The sequence below is a fragment of the Heloderma suspectum genome, chromosome 1, assembly GCF_057233095.1.
Source record: "Heloderma suspectum isolate Gila_16-S chromosome 1, 16-S_ref, whole genome shotgun sequence".
NCBI lineage: Eukaryota > Metazoa > Chordata > Lepidosauria > Squamata > Helodermatidae > Heloderma > Heloderma suspectum.
This window is the reverse complement of record NC_139458.1, coordinates 409,261,783-409,281,536: the sequence shown is the minus strand read 5'-3', so window position 1 is coordinate 409,281,536 and position 19,754 is coordinate 409,261,783. Positions and strand designations below refer to the sequence as shown.

The following is a 19,754-nucleotide window of genomic DNA, read 5'->3' as shown; positions in this document are numbered from 1 at the left end:
ATGCCGGGTTGGATGAATTCGAGGTCGGAATTAAGATTGCCAGGAGAATTATCAACAACCTCCGATATGCAGACGATACCACCCTAATGGCAGAAAGTGAAGAGGATCTCAAGAGCCTCTTGTTGAGGGTGAAAGAGGAGAGTGCAAAAGCTGGTTTGAAACTCAACATTAAAAAAACGAAGATCATGTCATCTGGCCCTATCACTTCCTGGCATATAGAAGGGGAAGAAATGGAAGCAGTGACAGATTTTACTTTCTTGGGCTCCAAGATCACCGCAGACGGTGACTGTAGCCATGAAATTAAAAGACGCTTGCTCCTTGGGAGGAAAGCTATGGCAAACCTAGACAGCATAGTAAGAAGCAGAGACATCACCTTGCCGACAAAGGTCCGTCTAATCAAAGCTATGGTTTTCCCAGTAGTAATGTATGGCTGTGAGAGCTGGACTATAAGGAAGGCTGAGCGCCGAAGAATTGATGCTTTCGAACTGTGGTGCTGGAGAAGACTCTTATGAGTCCCCTGGACTGCAAGGAGGTCAAATCAGTCCATCCTAAAGGAAATCAACCCTGAGTGCTCATTGGAAGGACAGATACTGAAGCTGAAGCTCCAATATTTTGGCCACCTAATGCGAAGAGAAAACTCCCTGGAAAAGACCCTGATGCTGGGAAAGACTGAAGGCAAAAGGAGAAGGGGACAGCAGAGGATGAGATGGCTAGATAGCATCACTGATGCAATGAATATGTACTTGAGCACGCTCCGGGAGAGAGCGCAGGACAGGAAGGCCTGGCGTGCTATGGTCCATGGGGTCACGAAGAGTCGGACACGACTGAACGACTGAACAACAACATACAGATCTTCCGTATATTCTTGCCACCTTTTCTTGATCTCTTCTGCTTCTGTTAGGTCCTTGCCATCTTTCTTTTTGATCATACCCTTTTTTGCCTGGAATTTACCTCCAGTGTTTCTCATTTTCTGGAAGAGGTCTCTTGTCCTTCCTATTCTATTATCTTCTTCCGCTTCCGCTCATTGCTTGTTTAAAAATAATTCCTTATCTCTTCTGGCTAACCTCTGGAATTTTGCATTTAATTGGGCATATCTCCCCCTATCACTGTTGCCTTTTGCTTTCCTTCTTTCTTGGGCTGCTTCCAGTGTCTCAGCAGACAGCCACCTTGCCTTCTTGGTTTTCTTTTTCTTTGGGACGTTTTTTGTTGCCGCCTCCTGAACACTGTTGCGAACTTCTGTCCATAGTTCTTCCGGGACCCTATCTACTAAATCTAGTCCCTTAAATCTATTCTTCACCTCCACTGCATATTCATGGGGAATATTCGTGAGCTCATATCTAACTGATCTGTGGGTCTTCCCTAGTCTCTTTAGTCTGATTCTAAATTGTGCAATACGAAGTTCGTGATCTGAACTACAATCAGCTCCAGGTCTTGTTTTTACCAACTGCGTAGATGTCCGCCACCTTTGGCTACAAAGGATGTAGTCAATCTGATTTCGGTGTCAACTGTCTGGTGAAGTCCATGTATAAAGTCGTCTCTTGGGTTGTTGGAAGAGAGTGTTTCTTATGCACAGTGAGTTGTCTTGGCAAAATTCTATCAGCCTACGTTCTGCTTCATTTTGTTCTCCCAGACCATACTTGCCTGTAATTCCAGGTGTCGTTTGACTACCCACCTTAGCATTCCAGTCTCCTATAATGAAAATAACATCTTTTTTTGGCGTACTATCCAGTAGGTGCTGCAGATCCTCATAGAACTGATCTACTTTTGCTTTTTCAGCATCTGTGGTTGGGGCGTATATTTGGATCACTGTGATGTTAAATGGCTTACCCTGAATTCGAATTGAGATCGTTCTGTCATTTTTTGGACTGTATCCAAGCACTGCTTTAGCCACGTTATTATTAATTATGAAGGCTACTCCATTTCTTCTGTGGTCCTCTTGTCCACAGTAGTAGATCTGGTGCTCATTTGTTGTGAAATGGCCCATTCCAGTCCATTTCAGTTCACTGACACCCAAAATGTCTATATTTAATCTTGACATCTCCCCAATAACCACATCCAATTTGCCCTGGCTCATAGATCTTACATTCCAAGTTCCTATGGTGTGTTGATCTTTAGAACATCGGATTCGTCGTTCACCACCAGCACCATCGGCTGCTAGCCATCCTTTCAGCTTTGAGCTAGCTGCGTCATCACATCTGGGGCTGGTTGAACTTATCCTCTGTTCCTCCCCAGTAGCATTTTGACCATCTTCCGACCTGGGAGTCCCATCTTCCGATGGTATACGAACATATCTCTGGTTGTACTGATCCATTTAGTTTTCATGGCAAGAATACTGGGGTGGGTTGCCATTTCCTTCCCCAGGGATCATATTTAGTCTGACCTCTCTGCCGTGACCTTCCCGTCTTGGGTGTCCCTTCACGGTTTAGCTCATGATGTCATTGAGGTGCTCAAGCTCCAGCACCATGACAAGAGTAACGATCTCCTTTGCTGAAGATATACCTTCTGGCCAAGCCCAAATTATCAGTGTGTATGATTAGGATCTTTACTTTCCTTCCTATTCCTGTTCCATCTTTCTTCATCCTGGTATAGGGAAAATGTTCAATAGCTGGTCCTTCTCACAGCATAGTTTTCTCTGTAAATAGAAGTGCTTCTCTAATTCAACTTAAGAACGGAGCCAGACATTTACTTTGGAAATTAATGTGTGTATTGATTTAATAAAAAGTTATGGCATTGGCCAAGGGAAAGAGTTTGTTTTAAGTTAGGTAGAAAAAGTAAATATGTAAATTGAAGTTGGGAAAGATTTTTCGTCAAAGGTAAAAACATGAATGCTTTTCACTCATTTGAGATGAGATTCTTATTTTTCTGGGAAATAATTTTTTTAAAGAAAATGTATCTGGAAAATCAGAAACATTTGGCTATGGCTTGAGATGATAGAAACGTGTAAACAGTAATCCAAAGATCTGTGAGAACATTTATGTTTGCATAGTCTCCCCCCCACCAAATAAACGGATGAGCAGTGGGAGGGGAAAAAGGGGGGCCTGCACTGTTTTTCTCCAAAAGGGTAAATTGGCAGGAGTGCTACACAAGTGCAATAGTGGATGTAGATGTCTGAATTAGAACTCAAACTACCCATGTGAGCTTCTGGATTCTTGTATTTCTCATCTCCTATCCCCCTTCAGCAGTCTTCTACCGATGTGTTTTGGGCAATCCACATCTGGGCTATTGGATTTAAGAATTTCCAGTCTTCTGCTTGTTCAGGGCAGCCAAACCACATGAAGGTTGTAGATGTGGGGATTTCCAGCATGTCCCCATAGCAGTCTCTCCTGTGCATACAATGTAAGCAGTGTATACCAGGCATCTGTTGCCTTACAGAGTTTGACTCATTCTAGATTGGAACAATGATTGTATCAATTGGTCCCATGGCTAGGTGTAATTGTTCAGTCTTCCAGTCCCCGGTCGTTACTTGAAACAGAAAAAATAGGTTCAAGTCGTTCAACTTATAGATGCATGAAGATACCTGAAAGTAATGGTACTAAAAAAAAAAAGTTGAAATGTTTGCCATGTATAATGCAATTCCATTTTTTTCTTCTTTTTCCTGTATTAATTCCCAGTCCTGAAGAAACTATATCACCCTTCTTGATTGGCCAAGTTGGAGGAGGGGAGCCTTCAAAACCTACCTGTTAGTATTTTAGTCAGTGTTGATGTAGAAAGATATTATTTTACTGAAGAGTCCGGAACAAATTTTAAACTTCAAATGTGTAATTCTGAAAAAATGGAGTTTGGGGGCTCAGTGCCTCAAAGTTTGAAATACCTTTAGTGGTTAAATTATGTGGACTTATGATGTCCAATTCTCCTGTTGAAATCAGTGAAACTTAACTGTGCTTAAATTTGTCTGGGTTGTGTTTTAAGTATTTATGTGTAGATAATTTTCCCTTTTCCTTCTTCATTTCACTAACCTATTCCATTTCATTTCAGGAACACAGTTGCTCAGATTTTGGGAGAAAATAGGCACAATTATCTCTGATTCCGAACTGGCAATGGGTATCAACTATTCCTGCGCAGTGCCAGGACTTGCTCAATATCTCCAAAGCATCACCAAACTTTTCATATCTGTGTGTTCAATGACTGCAGATCCGGGATTTGCAAACAGCAGTTTACTTGCCAAAGATAAAATAGTGGATCCTTGTTTGTCAGTTGCACATCTGCTACATTCTGAGTTCTATGAAGTGCGTTTTTTGATCTTGGACGCAACCCTGCTGTGGCTGAATCAAGTGAATTCTAAACATGTGACGGAAGAAGGAAGAAAAGTTCTTTTGTGTCTACTGTCTAGTTTGGAAGAGATCCTTCTTAGGATAGCTGTAAAGGAAAAGCATCCAGAATGTTTTTGCAAGGTGACAATATATTTTAAACATTTGTCTCCAGAGGCAATAAAAGGATAATAATTTCAGATAAAATGGATGTAGTTAGCTGACTTTTGTTGTTTTTCTAATAGGTACTAGAGGCTCTATATTATATGGACCTCAAAAATGTGCTTCCAAAGACAGAAGATACTATAAAAATGAATCCAAGAAATTTCTTGCATTGGGTTATGAAAAGTGCAGATGGCTCTGACAGGTATACTCTCTTGCCTTTTTCTATTTTGCCAGTCTATAGATGTTTACTAATAGCAGACTACCCAATGAAAAGAAATAATCGTTGATAAGAAATTTGCTGTTGCTATCTTGTTATACCTCAAATGTTGCCATATATTTTATAATGCACTTCTGTTGTAATTTTTATATTCACAAACCTGTGATAAGATACTACGTTGTTACAGGTGAGATACTGAGGCTGAGAAATGATGACTTCTTTAAATAAATTCCAGTAGTCAATAAGAGTAGTCATGCTCTGTCGTACCAAAGGCCTGCCTAGTCCAGCATTCTGTTCCTGTAGCAGCCAACCAGATACCTCTGAGAAGCACACAAACAGGATATGAGCACAACAGCATCCTCCTGCTCATGTTCCCCAAACCATTATTGAGGGGCATGCTGCCTGTGATCCAGGAGGTAGTATATAGCCATATGACTAGTACCTAGGGGTGTGCAGCAACCACAAGATTTGGTTCGGACCCTGATTCAGCTTGGACTGATTCAGAGGCTGCACTCTTCAACTTCGGTCCTCGATTTGGAAATCAAAATCTTCATGTCTCCTATTAACTATAATTGGAAACCAACAAATGGCTATAAAATTGTTGTTTGCCAGAATTGGATGCAATTTACCTTTTACGAGTAGATTACACCTACCAAATTTCATAGAATCATAGAACAGTAGGGTTGGAAGGGGCCTACAAGGCCATCGATTCCAACCCCCTGCTCAATGCAGGAATTCAAGTCAGAGCATCCCTGACAGATGGCTGTCCAGCCTTGTCTTGAATGCCTCCAGTGTGGGAATTGGTTCCATTGTCGTACTGCTCTAACAGTCAGGAAGTTTTTCCTGATGTTCAGCCAGAATCTGGCTTCCTGGAACTTGAGTCCATTATTCCGTGTCCTGCACTCTGGCATGATCGAGAAGAGATCCTGGCCTTCCTCTCTGTGACAACCTTTCAAGTACTTGAAGATATCCTATCTTCCCTCAGTCTTCTCTTCTCAAGGCTAAAGATGCCCAGGTCTTTCAGTCTGTCGTCATAGGGCTTTGTTTCCAGTCCCCTGATCATCTTTGTGGCCCTCCTCTGAACCCTCTCCAGTTTGTCTGCATCCTTCTTAAAGTGTGGTGCCCAGAACTGGACACAGTACTCCAGATGAGGCCTAACCAGTGCTGAGTAGGGGGGAACTAGTACTTCCCGGGATTTGGAAGCGATGCTTCTATTAATGCAGCCCAAAAGAGCATTTGCCTTTTTTGCAGCCACATCACATTGTTGGCTCATATTCAGCTTCTGATCGACAACAATTCCAAGATCCTTCTCGCTTGTAGTGTTGTTGAGCCACGTATTCCCCATCTTGGAACTGTGCATTTGGATTCATTTTCCTAGGTGCAGAACTTGGCATTGATCCCTATTAAATCTCATTCTGTTGTTTCCTGCCCAGCGCTCCAGTCTATCCAGATCACTTTGAATTTTGTTTCTGTCTTCCAAAGTAATAGCTATCCCGCCCAATTTTGTGTCATCTGCAAATTTGATCAGCATTCCCTGCACCTCCTCCTCCTCCAAGTCATTAATAAAAATGTTGAAGAGCACTGGGCCCAGGACTGAGCCCTGCAGTATCCCACTCATTTTCTCTCCCCAGTTTGAGAAGATCCCATTGAGAAGCAGTCTTTGAGTCCGATTCTGTAGCCAACTGTGGATCCACCGGATTGTTGTTTCATCTAGCCCACTTTGAGCTAGTTTGCTCATCAGGATATCATGGGGCACTTTGTCGAAAGCTTTGCTGAAGTTGAGTTATATTATGTCTGCAGCATTCCCACGGTCCACAAGGGAGGTTACTTGATCCAAAAATGAGATCAGATTCGTCTGGCAGAACGTGTTCTTGACAAATCCATGTTGGCTTCGAGTAATCACTGAATTGTTTTCAAGGTGGTTACAGATGGATTGCTTTATCATCTGCTCCAGAATTTTCCCAGGGACTGATGTCAGACTGACTGGTCTGTAGTTCCCAGTTTCCTCCTTCTTTACCCTTTTTGAAGATAGGGACAACGTTAGCCCTCCTCCAGTCATCTGGCACTTCACCTGTCCTCCATGATTTCTCAAAGAGAATAGACAGTGGTTCTGAGAGTTCTTCTGCCAGTTCCTTTATTACTCTAGGATGCAGTTCATCTGGCCCTGGAAATTTGAATTCATTCAAAGTAGTTAGGTGTTCCTTGTTGTTGTTCAGTCGTTCAGTCGTGTCCAACTCTTCGTGACCCCATGGACCATAGGGGTCCATGGCCTTCCTGTCCTGCGCTCCTGCGCCAGGCCTTCCTGTCCTGCGCTCTCTCCCGGAGTGTACTGAACTTCATATTCATTGCATCGGTGATGCTATCTAGCCATCTCATCCTCTGCTGTCCCCTTCTCCTTTTGCCTTCAGTCTTTCCCAGCATCAGGGTCTTTTCCAGAGAGTTTTCTCTTCGCATTAGGTGGCCAAAATATTTCAGCTTCAGCTTCAGTATCTGTCCTTCCAATGAGCACTCAGTTTTGATTTCCTTTAGGATTGACTGATTTGACCTCCTTGCAGTCCAGGGGACTTAAGAGTCTTCTCCAGCACCACAGTTCGAAAGCATCAATTCTTCGGCGCTCAGCCTTCCTTATAGTCCAGCTCTCACAGCCATACATTACTACTGGGAAAACCATAGCTTTGATTAGATGGACCTTTGTCGGCAAGGTGATGTCTCTGCTTCTTACTATGCTGTCTAGGTTTGCCATAGCTTTCCTCCCAAGGAGCAAGCGTCTTTTAATTTCATGGCTACAGTCACCGTCTGCGGTGATCTTGGAGCCCAAGAAAGTAAAATCTGTCACTGCTTCCATTTCTTCCCCTTCTATATGCCAGGAAGTGATGGGGCCAGATGCCATGATCTTCGTTTTTTTAATGTTGAGTTTCAAACCAGCTTTTGCACTCTCCTCTTTCACCCTCAACAAGAGGCTCTTGAGATCCTCTTCACTTTCTGCCATTAGGGTGGTATCGTCTGCATATCGGAGGTTCTTGATAATTCTCCCAGCAATCTTAATTCCGACCTCTGATTCATCCAACCCGGCATTTCTCATGATGTACTCTGCATATAAGTTAAATAAGCAGGGTGACAATATGCAGCCTTGTCGTACTCCTTTCCCAATTTTGAACCACTCAGTTGTTCCATGTCTGGTTCTTACTGTTGCTTCTTGACCCTCGTACAAGTTTCTGAGGAGACAGGTAAGGTGGTCTGGTACTCCCATCACTTTAAGAATTTGCCACAGTTTGTTGTGATCCACACAATCAAAGGCTTTAGCGTAGTCAATGAAGCAGAAATAGACGTTTTTCTGGAATTCTCTTGCTTTCTCCATGATCCAGCGAATGTTGGCGATTTGATCTCTAGTTCCTCTGCCTCTTCGAAACCCCCCCGCTTGTACTTCCGGTAGTTCTTGGTTCACATGCTGCTGAAGCCTAGCTTGTAGGATTTTGAGCATCACCTTGCTGGCATGTGAAATGAGCGCAATTGTGCGGTAGTTTGAACACTCTTTGGCGTTGCCCTTCTTTGGAATTGGAATGTAAACTGACCTTTTCCAGTCTTGCGGCCATTGTTGAGTGTTCCAAATTTGTTGGCACATTGAATGCAGCACTTTAACAGCATCATCTTTTAGGATTTTAAATAGCTCAGCTGGAATACTGTCATCTCCGCTAGCTTTGTTGTTAGTAATGCTTCCTAAGGCCCACTTGACTTCACTCTCGAGGATGTCCGGCTCAAGTTCAGTGACCGCACGATCATGGCTATCAGGGACATTCAGATCTTTCCTGTATAGTTCTTCTGTGTATTCTTTCCACCTCTTCTTAATCTCATCTGCTTTTGTTAGGTCCCTGCCTTCATTGTCCTTTATCATGCCCGTCTTTGCACAAAATGTTCCCTTGAGAGCTCCAATTTTCTTGAAGAGATCTCTAGTCTTTCCCATTCTGTTGTTTTCCTCGATTTCTTTGCATTGTTCATATGCCTATCGATCTTTCAGGCAATTAAGTGCAGGTGTTTTTGTGCTATGTACCTTTTGAAGTTTGATTTTTTTAAAAACAAACTGCCAATAGCTTTTTATTTCTTGGCAGAATTGGAAGAAATTTTCCAGGTTATTTGCTCCTTCTGCAGGGATCAAGCTTGCTAAATTTCAGATGAATAGGTGCAGGAGATCTTGTGTAAGATCAGCCTTTACAGTTTGGGTGTTTCAAAACAAGGACACAAATATCACCCTATGCTCTTTCTGGGAAATTGTTATGGAAGTGGCATACAACATAGAGGTAACCTTAGCTAAGAAACCTGCAAAGTTTCAGAAGGATAGGTGAAACATTTTTGTGTAAGGGGTGTGTTCAAATTTGGTTGTGGTGGGGATTGAATCATTTCCTCTTAACCCCCCCCCCACACACACACACACACCCCTCCTCCTCCATGGGTTGTTTTTTTTTTGCAATTTGCATGAAAATGGCATATGTCATAGTGGGATCTGTAGGCAAGAAACATGCAAAATATTAGAAGAATGCATGTAGGGGATGGGGAATTATGATAAAAGAAAAAAACATTTAAGGCTTTTTTGTTTTCTGCTCAATTGGTACCAAATCGCAGAAAGTGCAGTGCAACTGGTGGATGATGGAAGTGGATCATACAGTGACATAGACAGAAGGACTTGAACATCCAGTATTTTCCAAGCAGGCACCTCCCATGTCCCACAGACTCCACCACACCAATTTTAACACTCCTGCTCCTGGGAGAGAGAACTAGCAAAGAACACCAAACACTGGTTCTGTCCTGTAATATATTAGTTCAATATCCCTCCCCCAAAGCACTGGGATTGGAGAGCCCTGGTAAAACCATTCACTGTGATTAGAAGCTAGAGCTGCCGGTAACAAATATACACTCCTTTCTCTCCCTCTCCCCACTCTGGTGTTTTCCTTATATGGAGAGTTTGGGGAGAAATGTATCAGTTTTTGGAGACATGCTGTCTGCTTCCGTGTGTCCCTCCGAATCTTCAGGAATATTCAGATTCAGTCCACTTCAGAGGAGCCCTGCTTTGATTTGGACATCTCCTGAATCTGTCCAAGTCAGCCCAATTTGTGTCTGGATTTAGGAATTGGACAAATCTGACTCACACCTGTACTAGTAGCAATTGATTTATACTCCATGAATTTGTCTAAAGTTCTGTATGGACCTGCCCCAAACTTGTGCACATCATCTGATGCCTTGGTTGGTGGGCACTCATAACAGGGCCTTTCTGTGGAGCAACATCCCAGTTGTCGAACACCCTCCCCAGGAAGGTGAGGCAGCTTTCTCCTTAGTGCTTTTAAGATAGCTATTGTTCCACTGAGCTTCTAATAGCTAATGTCACTCTCTGTTTTTATTACTACTCTCCCGGTTTTAAAATGTGCTTTAGATTTTTGTGTTTTTATGTATTTTCATTTTTGCATTTTTATTGTACATTGCCTCAAGCACTCATTGAGTGGAAGGGCAATCCCAAAATATAATAAGTAAAATAATAAATAAATAACTCAAAAATCCAGAACTGCAAATCACAAACCAGTTTTTATAAATGATTTGAACCATCAGGACTTTATGTACCTTAATACAATTCTATAACCTTAAGGCACAACCAAAAGGCTTTTGACAAAGTCCCTCACCAAGCAGGCACCTCCCATGTGCTCAGTTTCCTGAGAAAACTTAGCAGTCATGGAATAAGAGGAGAGGTCCTCTTATGGATCAGTACCATGTTAAAGAACAGAAAGCAGAGAGTAGGAATAAACGGTAAATCCTCCCAGTGGACAGATGTAAAAAGTGGGGCCCCACAGGGATCTGTATTGGGACCAGTACTTTTAAACATGTTCATGAATGATCTGGAATTAGAAGTGAGCAGTGAGGTGGCCAAGACACCACATGATTTAAGGTGGTTAAAACAAAAAGGGATTGCAAAGAGCTCCAAAAGGATCTCTCCAAACTGGGTGAATGGACGTCAAAATGACAAATTCAATTACAGTTCAATGTAAGCAAGTGTAAAGTAATGCACATTGGGACAAAAAAAATCCCAGCTTTCATGTGTACACTGATGGGATCCGAACTAGCAGTGACTGACCAATAAAGAGATCTTGGGGTTGTGGTGGACAGGTCAATGAAAACGACAACCCAATGCATGGCTGATTCCACGTTAGGCATAATTAGGAAAGGAATTGAAAATAAAACTGCCAATATCATACTGCCTTATACAAATCTATGGTGCCACCACACTTAGAATACTGTGTACAGTTCAAGTCACTGCACCTAAAAAGGATATTGTAGAGTTGGAAAAAGTGCAGAAAAGGGCAACTAAAATGATCAAGGGAAGCTAGCTGCTCCCCTTTCAGGAAAGGTTACAGCGTCTGGGACTGAAAATGCGAGTGAGGGGAAACATGATAGAGGAGTACAAAATTACGCATGGTGTGGAGAAAAGTGGATAGGCAGACATTTTTCGCCCTCTCTCATAATATTAGCACTCAGGCTCTTCCAGTGAAGCTGATGGGAGATTCAGGACATATAAAAGGAAGGACTTCTTCACACCAGCTGGGCAGAGCAAGCTGCTCCAGCTGGTCCAGGGACTACAGAAGCAGGCAAGCTCCCAGAGAGCGAGCGAACAGAGCGAGCGAACAGGGGGAGCAAACAGGAGTTGGCCAGGGGAGTTGCAGTGGTTGAAGAGACAAAGGAGACAAAGGAGACAGAGGCTAAGAGGTAAGTGGGTTGCAGGAAGCCCAGGGCGCTGCCCTTTATCCTTCTGACTGGCTGTGAGCTCACCAGGAGCTTCTGAGAGCTCCAACTGAATTGGAGGGGTGTGGCCTGAGTACTCCCAGCAGCTGACTGGGCGGGAAGCTTCAGTCTGTTTCCCGCCTCCCAGCTGAGCAGAGCAGAGCAGAGCAAGCTGCTCCAGCTGGTCCAGGGACTACAGAAGCAGGCAAGCTCCCAGAGAGCGAGCGAACAGAGCGAGCGAACAGGGGGAGCAAACAGGAGTTGGCCAGGGGAGTTGCAGTGGTTGAAGAGACAAAGGAGACAAAGGAGACAGAGGCTAAGAGGTAAGTGGGTTGCAGGAAGCCCAGGGCGCTGCCCTTTATCCTTCTGACTGGCTGTGAGCTCACCAGGAGCTTCTGAGAGCTCCAACTGAATTGGAGGGGTGTGGCCTGAGTACTCCCAGCAGCTGACTGGGCGGGAAGCTTCAGTCTGTTTCCCGCCTCCCAGCTGAGCAGAGCAGAGCAGAGCAAGCTGCTCCAGCTGGTCCAGGGACTACAGAAGCAGGCAAGCTCCCAGAGAGCGAGCGAACAGAGCGAGCGAACAGGGGGAGCAAACAGGAGTTGGCCAGGGGAGTTCGGCAGGGGAGGTCAAGGGGGAGGCCCCTAACATTTTTTTTTAACTAACTTTTTCCCATTTATTTGTCTTGTAACACACACTTCCACACCAGTGGGACTCTGCTTTTAACCTCTACTGAGTAGAGGAGCAGGCACAGGCTAGTCTAGAACAATCACAAAGCTAGACACAAAAAGGGAAAAGAGGCTATGGAAGGACAAGACTCTCCAGTGGTGGTGACCTGCAAGGTGTGTGCAATGTTTGTTTTCTTGCCTGAGAACAACATGGCCTACACCTGCAACAAGTGCAAGTTGATCACGCTGCTGGAGGAAAAAGTAAGTGGACTGGAGCGGCGACTGTCAACCCTCCGGGGAATAAGAGAACACGAAGAGTTCTTGGACAGAATGGGGGAACTACAGCAGCAAAGGGCAGACCAGAAGCTTGAAGAGCAACAGCAAGATGAGGCAGTGGGAAATGCTGAGGTGAAGAAAAATGGAGTAGAGGATACTCCTTGGAAAACGGTGACAGTTAGGAGAAGAAGAACTAGACGCCACTCTGCACCAGTGGAAGCGGTGGAGCTGTGGAACCGATTCCAGGTACTTGCAGATGAGACTGGAGGACAGCCTGCAGAGGAAGAATCACAGGGGACCCTGCATGAGAGTGAGCAAGAGGCTAAAGGTCAGTCAAACAGAGGCGATGAAACCCAGGCCTACAAGAAGAAGAAGAGAAGAGTGGTAGTAGTGGGAGACTCCTTGCTGCATGGGATCGAGACCCAAGTATGTCGCGAAGACCCGTGGACTCGCCAGGTATGTTGTCTCCCGGGAGGACAGATTAGAGACGTGACTGAAAGGTTGCCTGCACTCATAAAGCCCACTGACAGGTATCCCTTTCTTCTCATCCATGTGGGAACAAATGATACCGCCAAGCGGAGCTACGAAGAGATCACGTCAGACTTTGAAGCTTTGGGAAGGAAACTCAAGAACTTTGGGGCCCAGATAGTTTTCTCATCCATCCTTCCAGTAGTTAGAAGAGGGATAGAAAGGGAACGAAAAATACTCCGGGTGAATGACTGGCTACGAAGGTGGTGCCGACGAGAGAGATTTGGATTCTGGGACCACGGGCTATACTTCCTGGAAGATGGGCTGTTGGCTAGGGATGGGTTGCACCTCACAAAGGCTGGGAAGAATGTGTTTGGCCACAGCATGAAGAACTTCATCAGGAGGGCTTTAAACTGAATCCTACGGGGAAGGGAGATGTAATGTTGGGGGTAACAATGGACGTAGGCGCATGCACTGCAATGGAGAGAACAGCGCTGATAGCGCCCAATAATAGTCTTCAGACACATGTAGGAAGAAAGCCAGACTATGAAGCACATGGTCTTCGATGTCTATATACTAATGCCCAGAGTATGGGAAACAAACAGAACGAACTTGAACTCTTAATACAGGAGGGAAATTATGACTTGATAGGTATAACTGAGACTTGGTGGGATGACTCTCATGACTGGAATACAGCAGTTGAAGGATATAACTTGTTCAAAAAGAACAGGAGGAACAGAAAGGGAGGCGGGGTTGCACTGTATGTGAAAAATACATATCTCTGCACAGAAATACAGGAGGAGGAGCTTGGTAGCCCCATCGAAAGCATCTGGGTTGAAATAAATGGAGCAAAGAATAAAAGGAACCTGGTGGTCGGAGTCTACTACCGGCCACCCAATCAAGGAGAAGCCAAGGATGAAACTTTTGAAAAGCAAATAGCCAATGTTTTAAGGAAGCATGATGTAGTAGTAATGGGGGACTTCAATTTCCCCGATATTTGTTGGGAGACAAATTCTGCAAAACATGGCCCCTCCAGGAAATTCCTGACTTGTGTGGCGGATAACTTCCTCCTACAGAAAGTAGAGGAAGGAACTAGAGGATCGGCTATCCTTGACTTGATCCTAACCAACAGAGATGACTTAGTGGATAAAGTAGCAGTTACAGGGACTCTGGGGGAAAGCTACCATGTTGTACTTGAGTTCTTGGTTCTAAGGGAAGCAAAAGCCGAGTGTACTCAAACGCGTACCCTGGATTTTAGGAAAGCTGATTTTAATAAACTCAGAACAATGATCAGTAAGGTCCCATGGCAAGCAATGCTAGCGAGAAAAGGAGTCCAAGATGGGTGGGAACTTTTAAAAAAGGAAATTCTCAAGGCACAATCACAAACAATTCCAACAAGAAGAAAAGGTGGAAGACAACAGAAGAAGCCAATGTGGCTTCACAAAAAGCTTAGGGATGACCTGAAAACAAAAAAGGACACATATAGGAAGTGGAAAGAAGGCCAAGTAACAAAGGAAGAGTACAGGCAGGTAGCACAGAATTGCAGGGATGGCGTCAGGAAGGCTAAAGCGGAGAACGAGGTGAGGTTAGCGAGGGATGCTAAAAACAACAAAAAGGCTTTCTTCAGCTACGTGCATAGTAAAAGGCAGAGGAAAGAAATGGTTGTTCAGCTATTAAATAAGGATGGCAAAATGATAACAGAGGACAAAGAAAAGGCAGAGGTGCTCAATTCCTACTTTGGCTCAGTCTTCTCCCAAAAGAGGGTCTATGACCCCCCTGGCAAAGGCGAAGTACAGGCTGAAGGGGCAGGATTGCAGCTTGAGATCGACAGGCATATGGTCAAGGAACACCTCATTACTTTGAATGAGTTCAAATCTCCAGGGCCAGATGAACTGCATCCTAGAGTCATAAAGGAACTGGCAGAAGAGCTCTCAGAACCGCTGTCTATTCTCTTTGAGAAATCATGGAGGACCGGGGAAGTGCCAGATGACTGGAGGAGGGCTAACGTTGTCCCTATCTTCAAAAAGGGTAAAAAGGAGGAACCTGGGAACTACAGACCAGTCAGTCTGACATCAATCCCTGGGAAAATTCTGGAGCAGATCATAAAGCAATCCATCTGGAAGCACCTTGACAACAATGCCGTGATTACTCGAAGCCAACATGGATTTGTCAAAAACAAGTCCTGCCAGACAAATCTGATCTCATTTTTTGATCAAGTCACCTCCCTTGTAGACCGTGGGAATGCTGTAGACATCATATACCTCGACTTCAGCAAAGCTTTCGACAAAGTGCCCCATGATATCCTGATGAGCAAACTAGCTCGAAGTGGGCTAGATGAAACAACGATCATGTGGATCCACAGTTGGCTACAGAATCGGACCCAAAGAGTGCTTATCAATGGGACCTTCTCAAGCTGGGGAGAGGTAACGACTGGGGTACCGCAGGGCTCAGTCCTGGGCCCAGTGCTCTTCAATATTTTTATTAATGACTTGGAGGAGGAGGTGCAGGGAATGCTGATCAAATTTGCAGATGACACAAAATTGGGAGGGATAGCTAATACTTTGGAAGACAGAAACAAAATTCAAAGTGATCTGGATAGACTGGAGTGCTGGGCAGAAAACAACAGAATGGCATTTAATAGGGACAAATGCCAAGTTCTGCACCTAGGAAAAAGAAACCAAATGCACAGTTACAAGATGGGGGAGACGTGGCTCAACCACACTACGAGCGAGAAGGATCTTGGAATTGTCGTCGATCACAAGCTGAATATGAGCCAACAATGTGATGTGGCTGCAAAAAAGGCAAATGCTATTTTGGGCTGCATTCATAGAAGCATCGCTTCCAAATCCCGGGAAGTACTAGTTCCCCTCTACTCAGCACTGGTTAGGCCTCATCTGGAGTACTGTGTCCAGTTCTGGGCACCACACTTTAAGAAGGATGCAGACAAGCTGGAGAGGGTTCAAAGGAGGGCAACAAAGATGATCAGGGGACTGGAAACAAAGCCCTATGAAGAGAGACTGAAAGAACTGGGCATGTTTAGCCTTGAGAAGAGAAGACTGAGGGGAGATATGATAGCGCTCTTCAAGTACTTGAAAGGTTGTCACAGAGAAGAAGGCCAGGATCTCTTCTTGATCATCCCAGAGTGCAGGACACGGAATAATGGGCTCAAGTTACAGGAAGCCAGATTCCGACTGAACATCAGGAAAAACTTCCTGAGTGTCAGAGCAATACGGCAATGGAACCAATTACCTGGGGAGGTGGTGGGCTCTCCCACACTGGAGGCCTTCAAGACGAGGCTGGACAGCCATTTGTCAGGGATGCTCTGACTTGGATTCCTGCATTGAGCAGGGGGTTGGACTCGATGGCCTTGTAGGCCCCTTCCAACCCTACTATTCTATTCTATGATTCTATGACATTGCAGAGTCAAACTATGGAATTCACTACCACAAGATGTAGTAATGACCACTAATATGAATGGTTTAAAAAAGGAGATAGCTTTATCCTCCATTAATTTATCCTATCAATGGCTACTAGTCCTGATGACCATATGCTACCTCCAGTATCAGAGGCAGTATGCCTGTGTACACCATTTGCTGCAGAACATGGGCAAGAAGGTGCTGTTGCATTCGTGTCCTACTTGTGGGTTTCCCATCGACAGCTGGTTGGCCACTGTGTGAACAGATTGATGGATTAGATGGACCTTGATCTGTTCCAGCATGGCACTTCTTATGTTCTTAACCTCCTCATTCCTATGCAAAATAATTCTTCATCTGGTTGTATATTCCAATTAACAGCAGCCATAACAGACAGAACTAAGTTAGATTTCATTCTAGCTTTAGAATATGGATAATTTCATCCTGGCTTCAGGGTACAGAGCATAATGTGTGTAACAAGTGAGGAAGGGGTATTTCGCTGCTAAACGGAATGCCAGTTGACTTAGATATCAAAGCTACAGCAGTATGTATTTCACATTTAACTTTGTCTGTTAACCTTTATCTTTGCAGCATTGAAATTCAAAGTATATCCCTTAAGTTTGCCTCAAAGTTGGTCATCCATCTAGTCCAAAATCGGCAGGCGGTAAGGGAATTTCATTTACCATTAATGTTTGCATTATATTTGCTATGATAAAAGAAATTAAGAACCATCTTTCTGTGGAAAGACCTTTAAACACTCTCTTCATTTTGATGAACCAGTAAAGTTAGTTGATTCATGTATGCAAAACCTGAGATTATGACTGCAGCCCTCAAGCCCTTAGGTACTACATTGAAGATGACCACTAGGACCGCTCCAGTGAGGGGAGAAGTCCAATGCAGATTTATGCACTTCAGTTTTAATTTTTATTCCTTTAAAATATTTGATAACCTGTTTTTTAAAAAACAAAACTTAATGCAGTGGTTTGGGTTTCCTTTTCAGTGTAGAATTTCAGATTCTATAGAAGCCAGCAGGGCTGAATGTCTTTTTGTGTTTATTACTGATTTTTCAAAGTGCCACAGAAAAACAAGTTTCAGTATAGTGTTTACCATTCTTGTGCACTTCAGCTGTTGATTTTGGAAGTCGATTAACATGGATGTTTGATCCTAATCAGAGTTGTGTGTTATGTGATTCTTAGAGCTGGTTGCTATTTCACTTCAGGCTTCTAATGTCAGTATTTTAATTTTCTTATAGGAGATGAAATCAGAGATAAAACTATGGATTGAAAGAGTTGCTTCTTGCTGTGGGGATGAACAGCAAACAGATCTCAGGTTGGCCGCTGCAGAGATTCTTGTGAGTGTTACACCATTTTTCCTGACCAGTCAGAAGCTTCTCTTGGGTAAGTCATTAGACAGAATTAAGCACTATGAGCACAAATAAACCAAAGTTAAGCATTTCTGACTTTCTTCAGTATGTGAATAAAGTACATGCTAAACTCCGACACCAAAATCAGCAGAATTTATGCTTAATTTTGGCTGTGTTGGTCTCTGTTTCTATACAACAGAGATTATCTGGATCCATTTCATTCGGGCTTCAGGCCTGGGCATGGGACAGAAATGGCCTTGGTTGCTTTGGTGGATGATATGAGGAGGGCTCTAGATATGGGTGAATGCTCCTTCCTTGTTCTCCTCGACCTCTCAGCGGCTTTTGATACCGTTGACCATGGTATCCTCTTGGGCCGCCTGGAGAGGTTGGTCATTGGAGACATCGTATTACGGTGGTTCCAGTCCTTCGTCTCCGGCAGGTACCAGAGGGTAGCCCTGGGAGAGGAGGTTTCGGACCCGTGGCCGCTCACTTGTGGGGTGCCACAGGGTTCCATCCTCTCCCTGATGATATTTAATATCTATGTGAAGCCGCTGGGGGCTATCATCAGGAGGTTTGGGGTGCGGTGTCATCAATATGCGGATAACGCGTAGCTCTACCTCTCGTTCAAATCTTCACCAGGGTTGGCTGTAGAATCCCTGTCTAAATGTCTGAAGACAGTGAGTGGCTGAATAAGCTGAACCGCGACAAGACTGAGATACTTTTGGTGGGAGGCAAGAGGAGGTTGGGGGATGGAGAGCCAGTGTAGTGTAGTGGTGAAAGTGATGGACTGGGAGCCGGGAGATCCGGGTTCTAGTCCCCACTTGGCCATGGAAGCTCACTGGGTGACTTTGGGCCAGTCACAGACTCTCAGCCCAACCTACCTCACAGGGTTGTTGTTGTGAGGATACAACGGTGAGGAGGAGGATAATGTAAGCCGCCTTGAGTTCCTTGCGAGAGGGAGAAAGGCGGGGTATAAATGCAATAAATAAATAAAAAAAATAAATAAATGTTGTCCTGGTATTGAATGGGATACGGCTACCCTTGAAAGACCAGGTCCGCAGCCTGGGGGTCATTTTAGACTCCCAGCTGTCCATGGAGGTTCAGGTGTCAGCCGTGAGCTGGACAGCGTTGTACCAACTCCATCTGATATAGTGGCTGCGCCCCTCCCTTCCTGACCATCTGCTCCCATTGGTAGTACATGCCCTGGTCTCCTCTCGTCTAGACTACTGTAATGTGCTCTACGTGTGGTTACCCTTGAAGACGGTTGAAGCTGCAGCTGGTGCAGAATGCGGTGGCTTGCCTGATTAAAGGCAGCTGCCGGCATGATCACATCACTCTGGTGCTGAAGGAGTTGCACTGGTTACCAGTTGTTTTCCAGGCCAAATTCAAGGTGTTGGTTTTCACCTTTAAAACCCTATACGGTTCCGGTCCGGCCTATCTCAAGGAGCACCTCAAGCAACACCAGACAGGCCGCTCAACAAGATCAGCCTCGGATGGCCTTCTCTCTGTCCCATCAGCCAGGACAGCTAGGCTGGTGAGGATGAGGCAAAGGGCCTTCTCTGTGGTGGCCCCCACTCTGTGGAACTCCCTCCCTAGGGGAGTCCGCCATGCCCCCTCTTTAATGAGCTTCCACCACACATTGAAAACTTAGTTGTTCAGGCAGGCATTTGGGGTGGGTTAGGGTATTTTTAAACGATGTTTTAATGTGTGATTTTACTGTTTTAAGTTGTACTGTTGTACATCGCCCAGAGTGGCCAGGTGACCGACCAGATGGGCGATTAAGAAATTTAATAAACAAACAAGTCTTTGGAAGCAGGAAGAGAAGTTATGGTGAATCCTAAAGTCTTGTGCATAGGGGAAGGACCACAGTTTGTAATAGAGCTATGGGAAAGGGCCATAGTTTTGTAATAGAGCAAGTAATACTTTGCACATTCAGATCTGCCCCCTCCACTGAGAATGGATCAATCTGCATGTGTATTCTGTGATTTGGGTAACAGTAACTTATAGGATTACATTATGTTTAATAGAGTCCAGTCTAGTAAAATTTGAACTATTCTAGCCATTGAGGTGAAAATCAAGGGAGAATGCATTATAGCAATGTGTGATGTACAGAAAAGCTTCTGATGGGATCTGTATTCTGCTTTAAAAAATAAACCTTTTTTTTTTTACAGTTGCAAGCTA

The 19,754-nt window shown here is 44.4% G+C and overlaps 1 protein-coding gene across 16 annotated transcripts in view; it reads left to right on the top strand.

The window, feature by feature from the left end:
• THADA (THADA armadillo repeat containing) overlaps positions 1-19,754 on the top strand; it is a 229,432-nt gene that overhangs the window by 184,802 nt on the left and 24,876 nt on the right. For 14 of the 16 annotated variants that reach the window (XM_084828934.1, XM_084828927.1, XM_084828928.1 and 11 more), the window contains 4 exons: positions 3,976-4,391; positions 4,493-4,614; positions 16,802-16,874; positions 17,463-17,607. In XM_084828934.1, coding sequence (XP_084685060.1) covers positions 3,976-4,391; positions 4,493-4,614; positions 16,802-16,874; positions 17,463-17,607 — 756 coding nt within the window. Of the gene's footprint in view, positions 1-3,975; positions 4,392-4,492; positions 4,615-11,138; positions 11,416-16,801; positions 16,875-17,462; positions 17,608-19,754 lie in introns of those variants that run through there. The other 2 variants (XM_084828937.1, XM_084828938.1) reach the window with 1 other exon arrangement.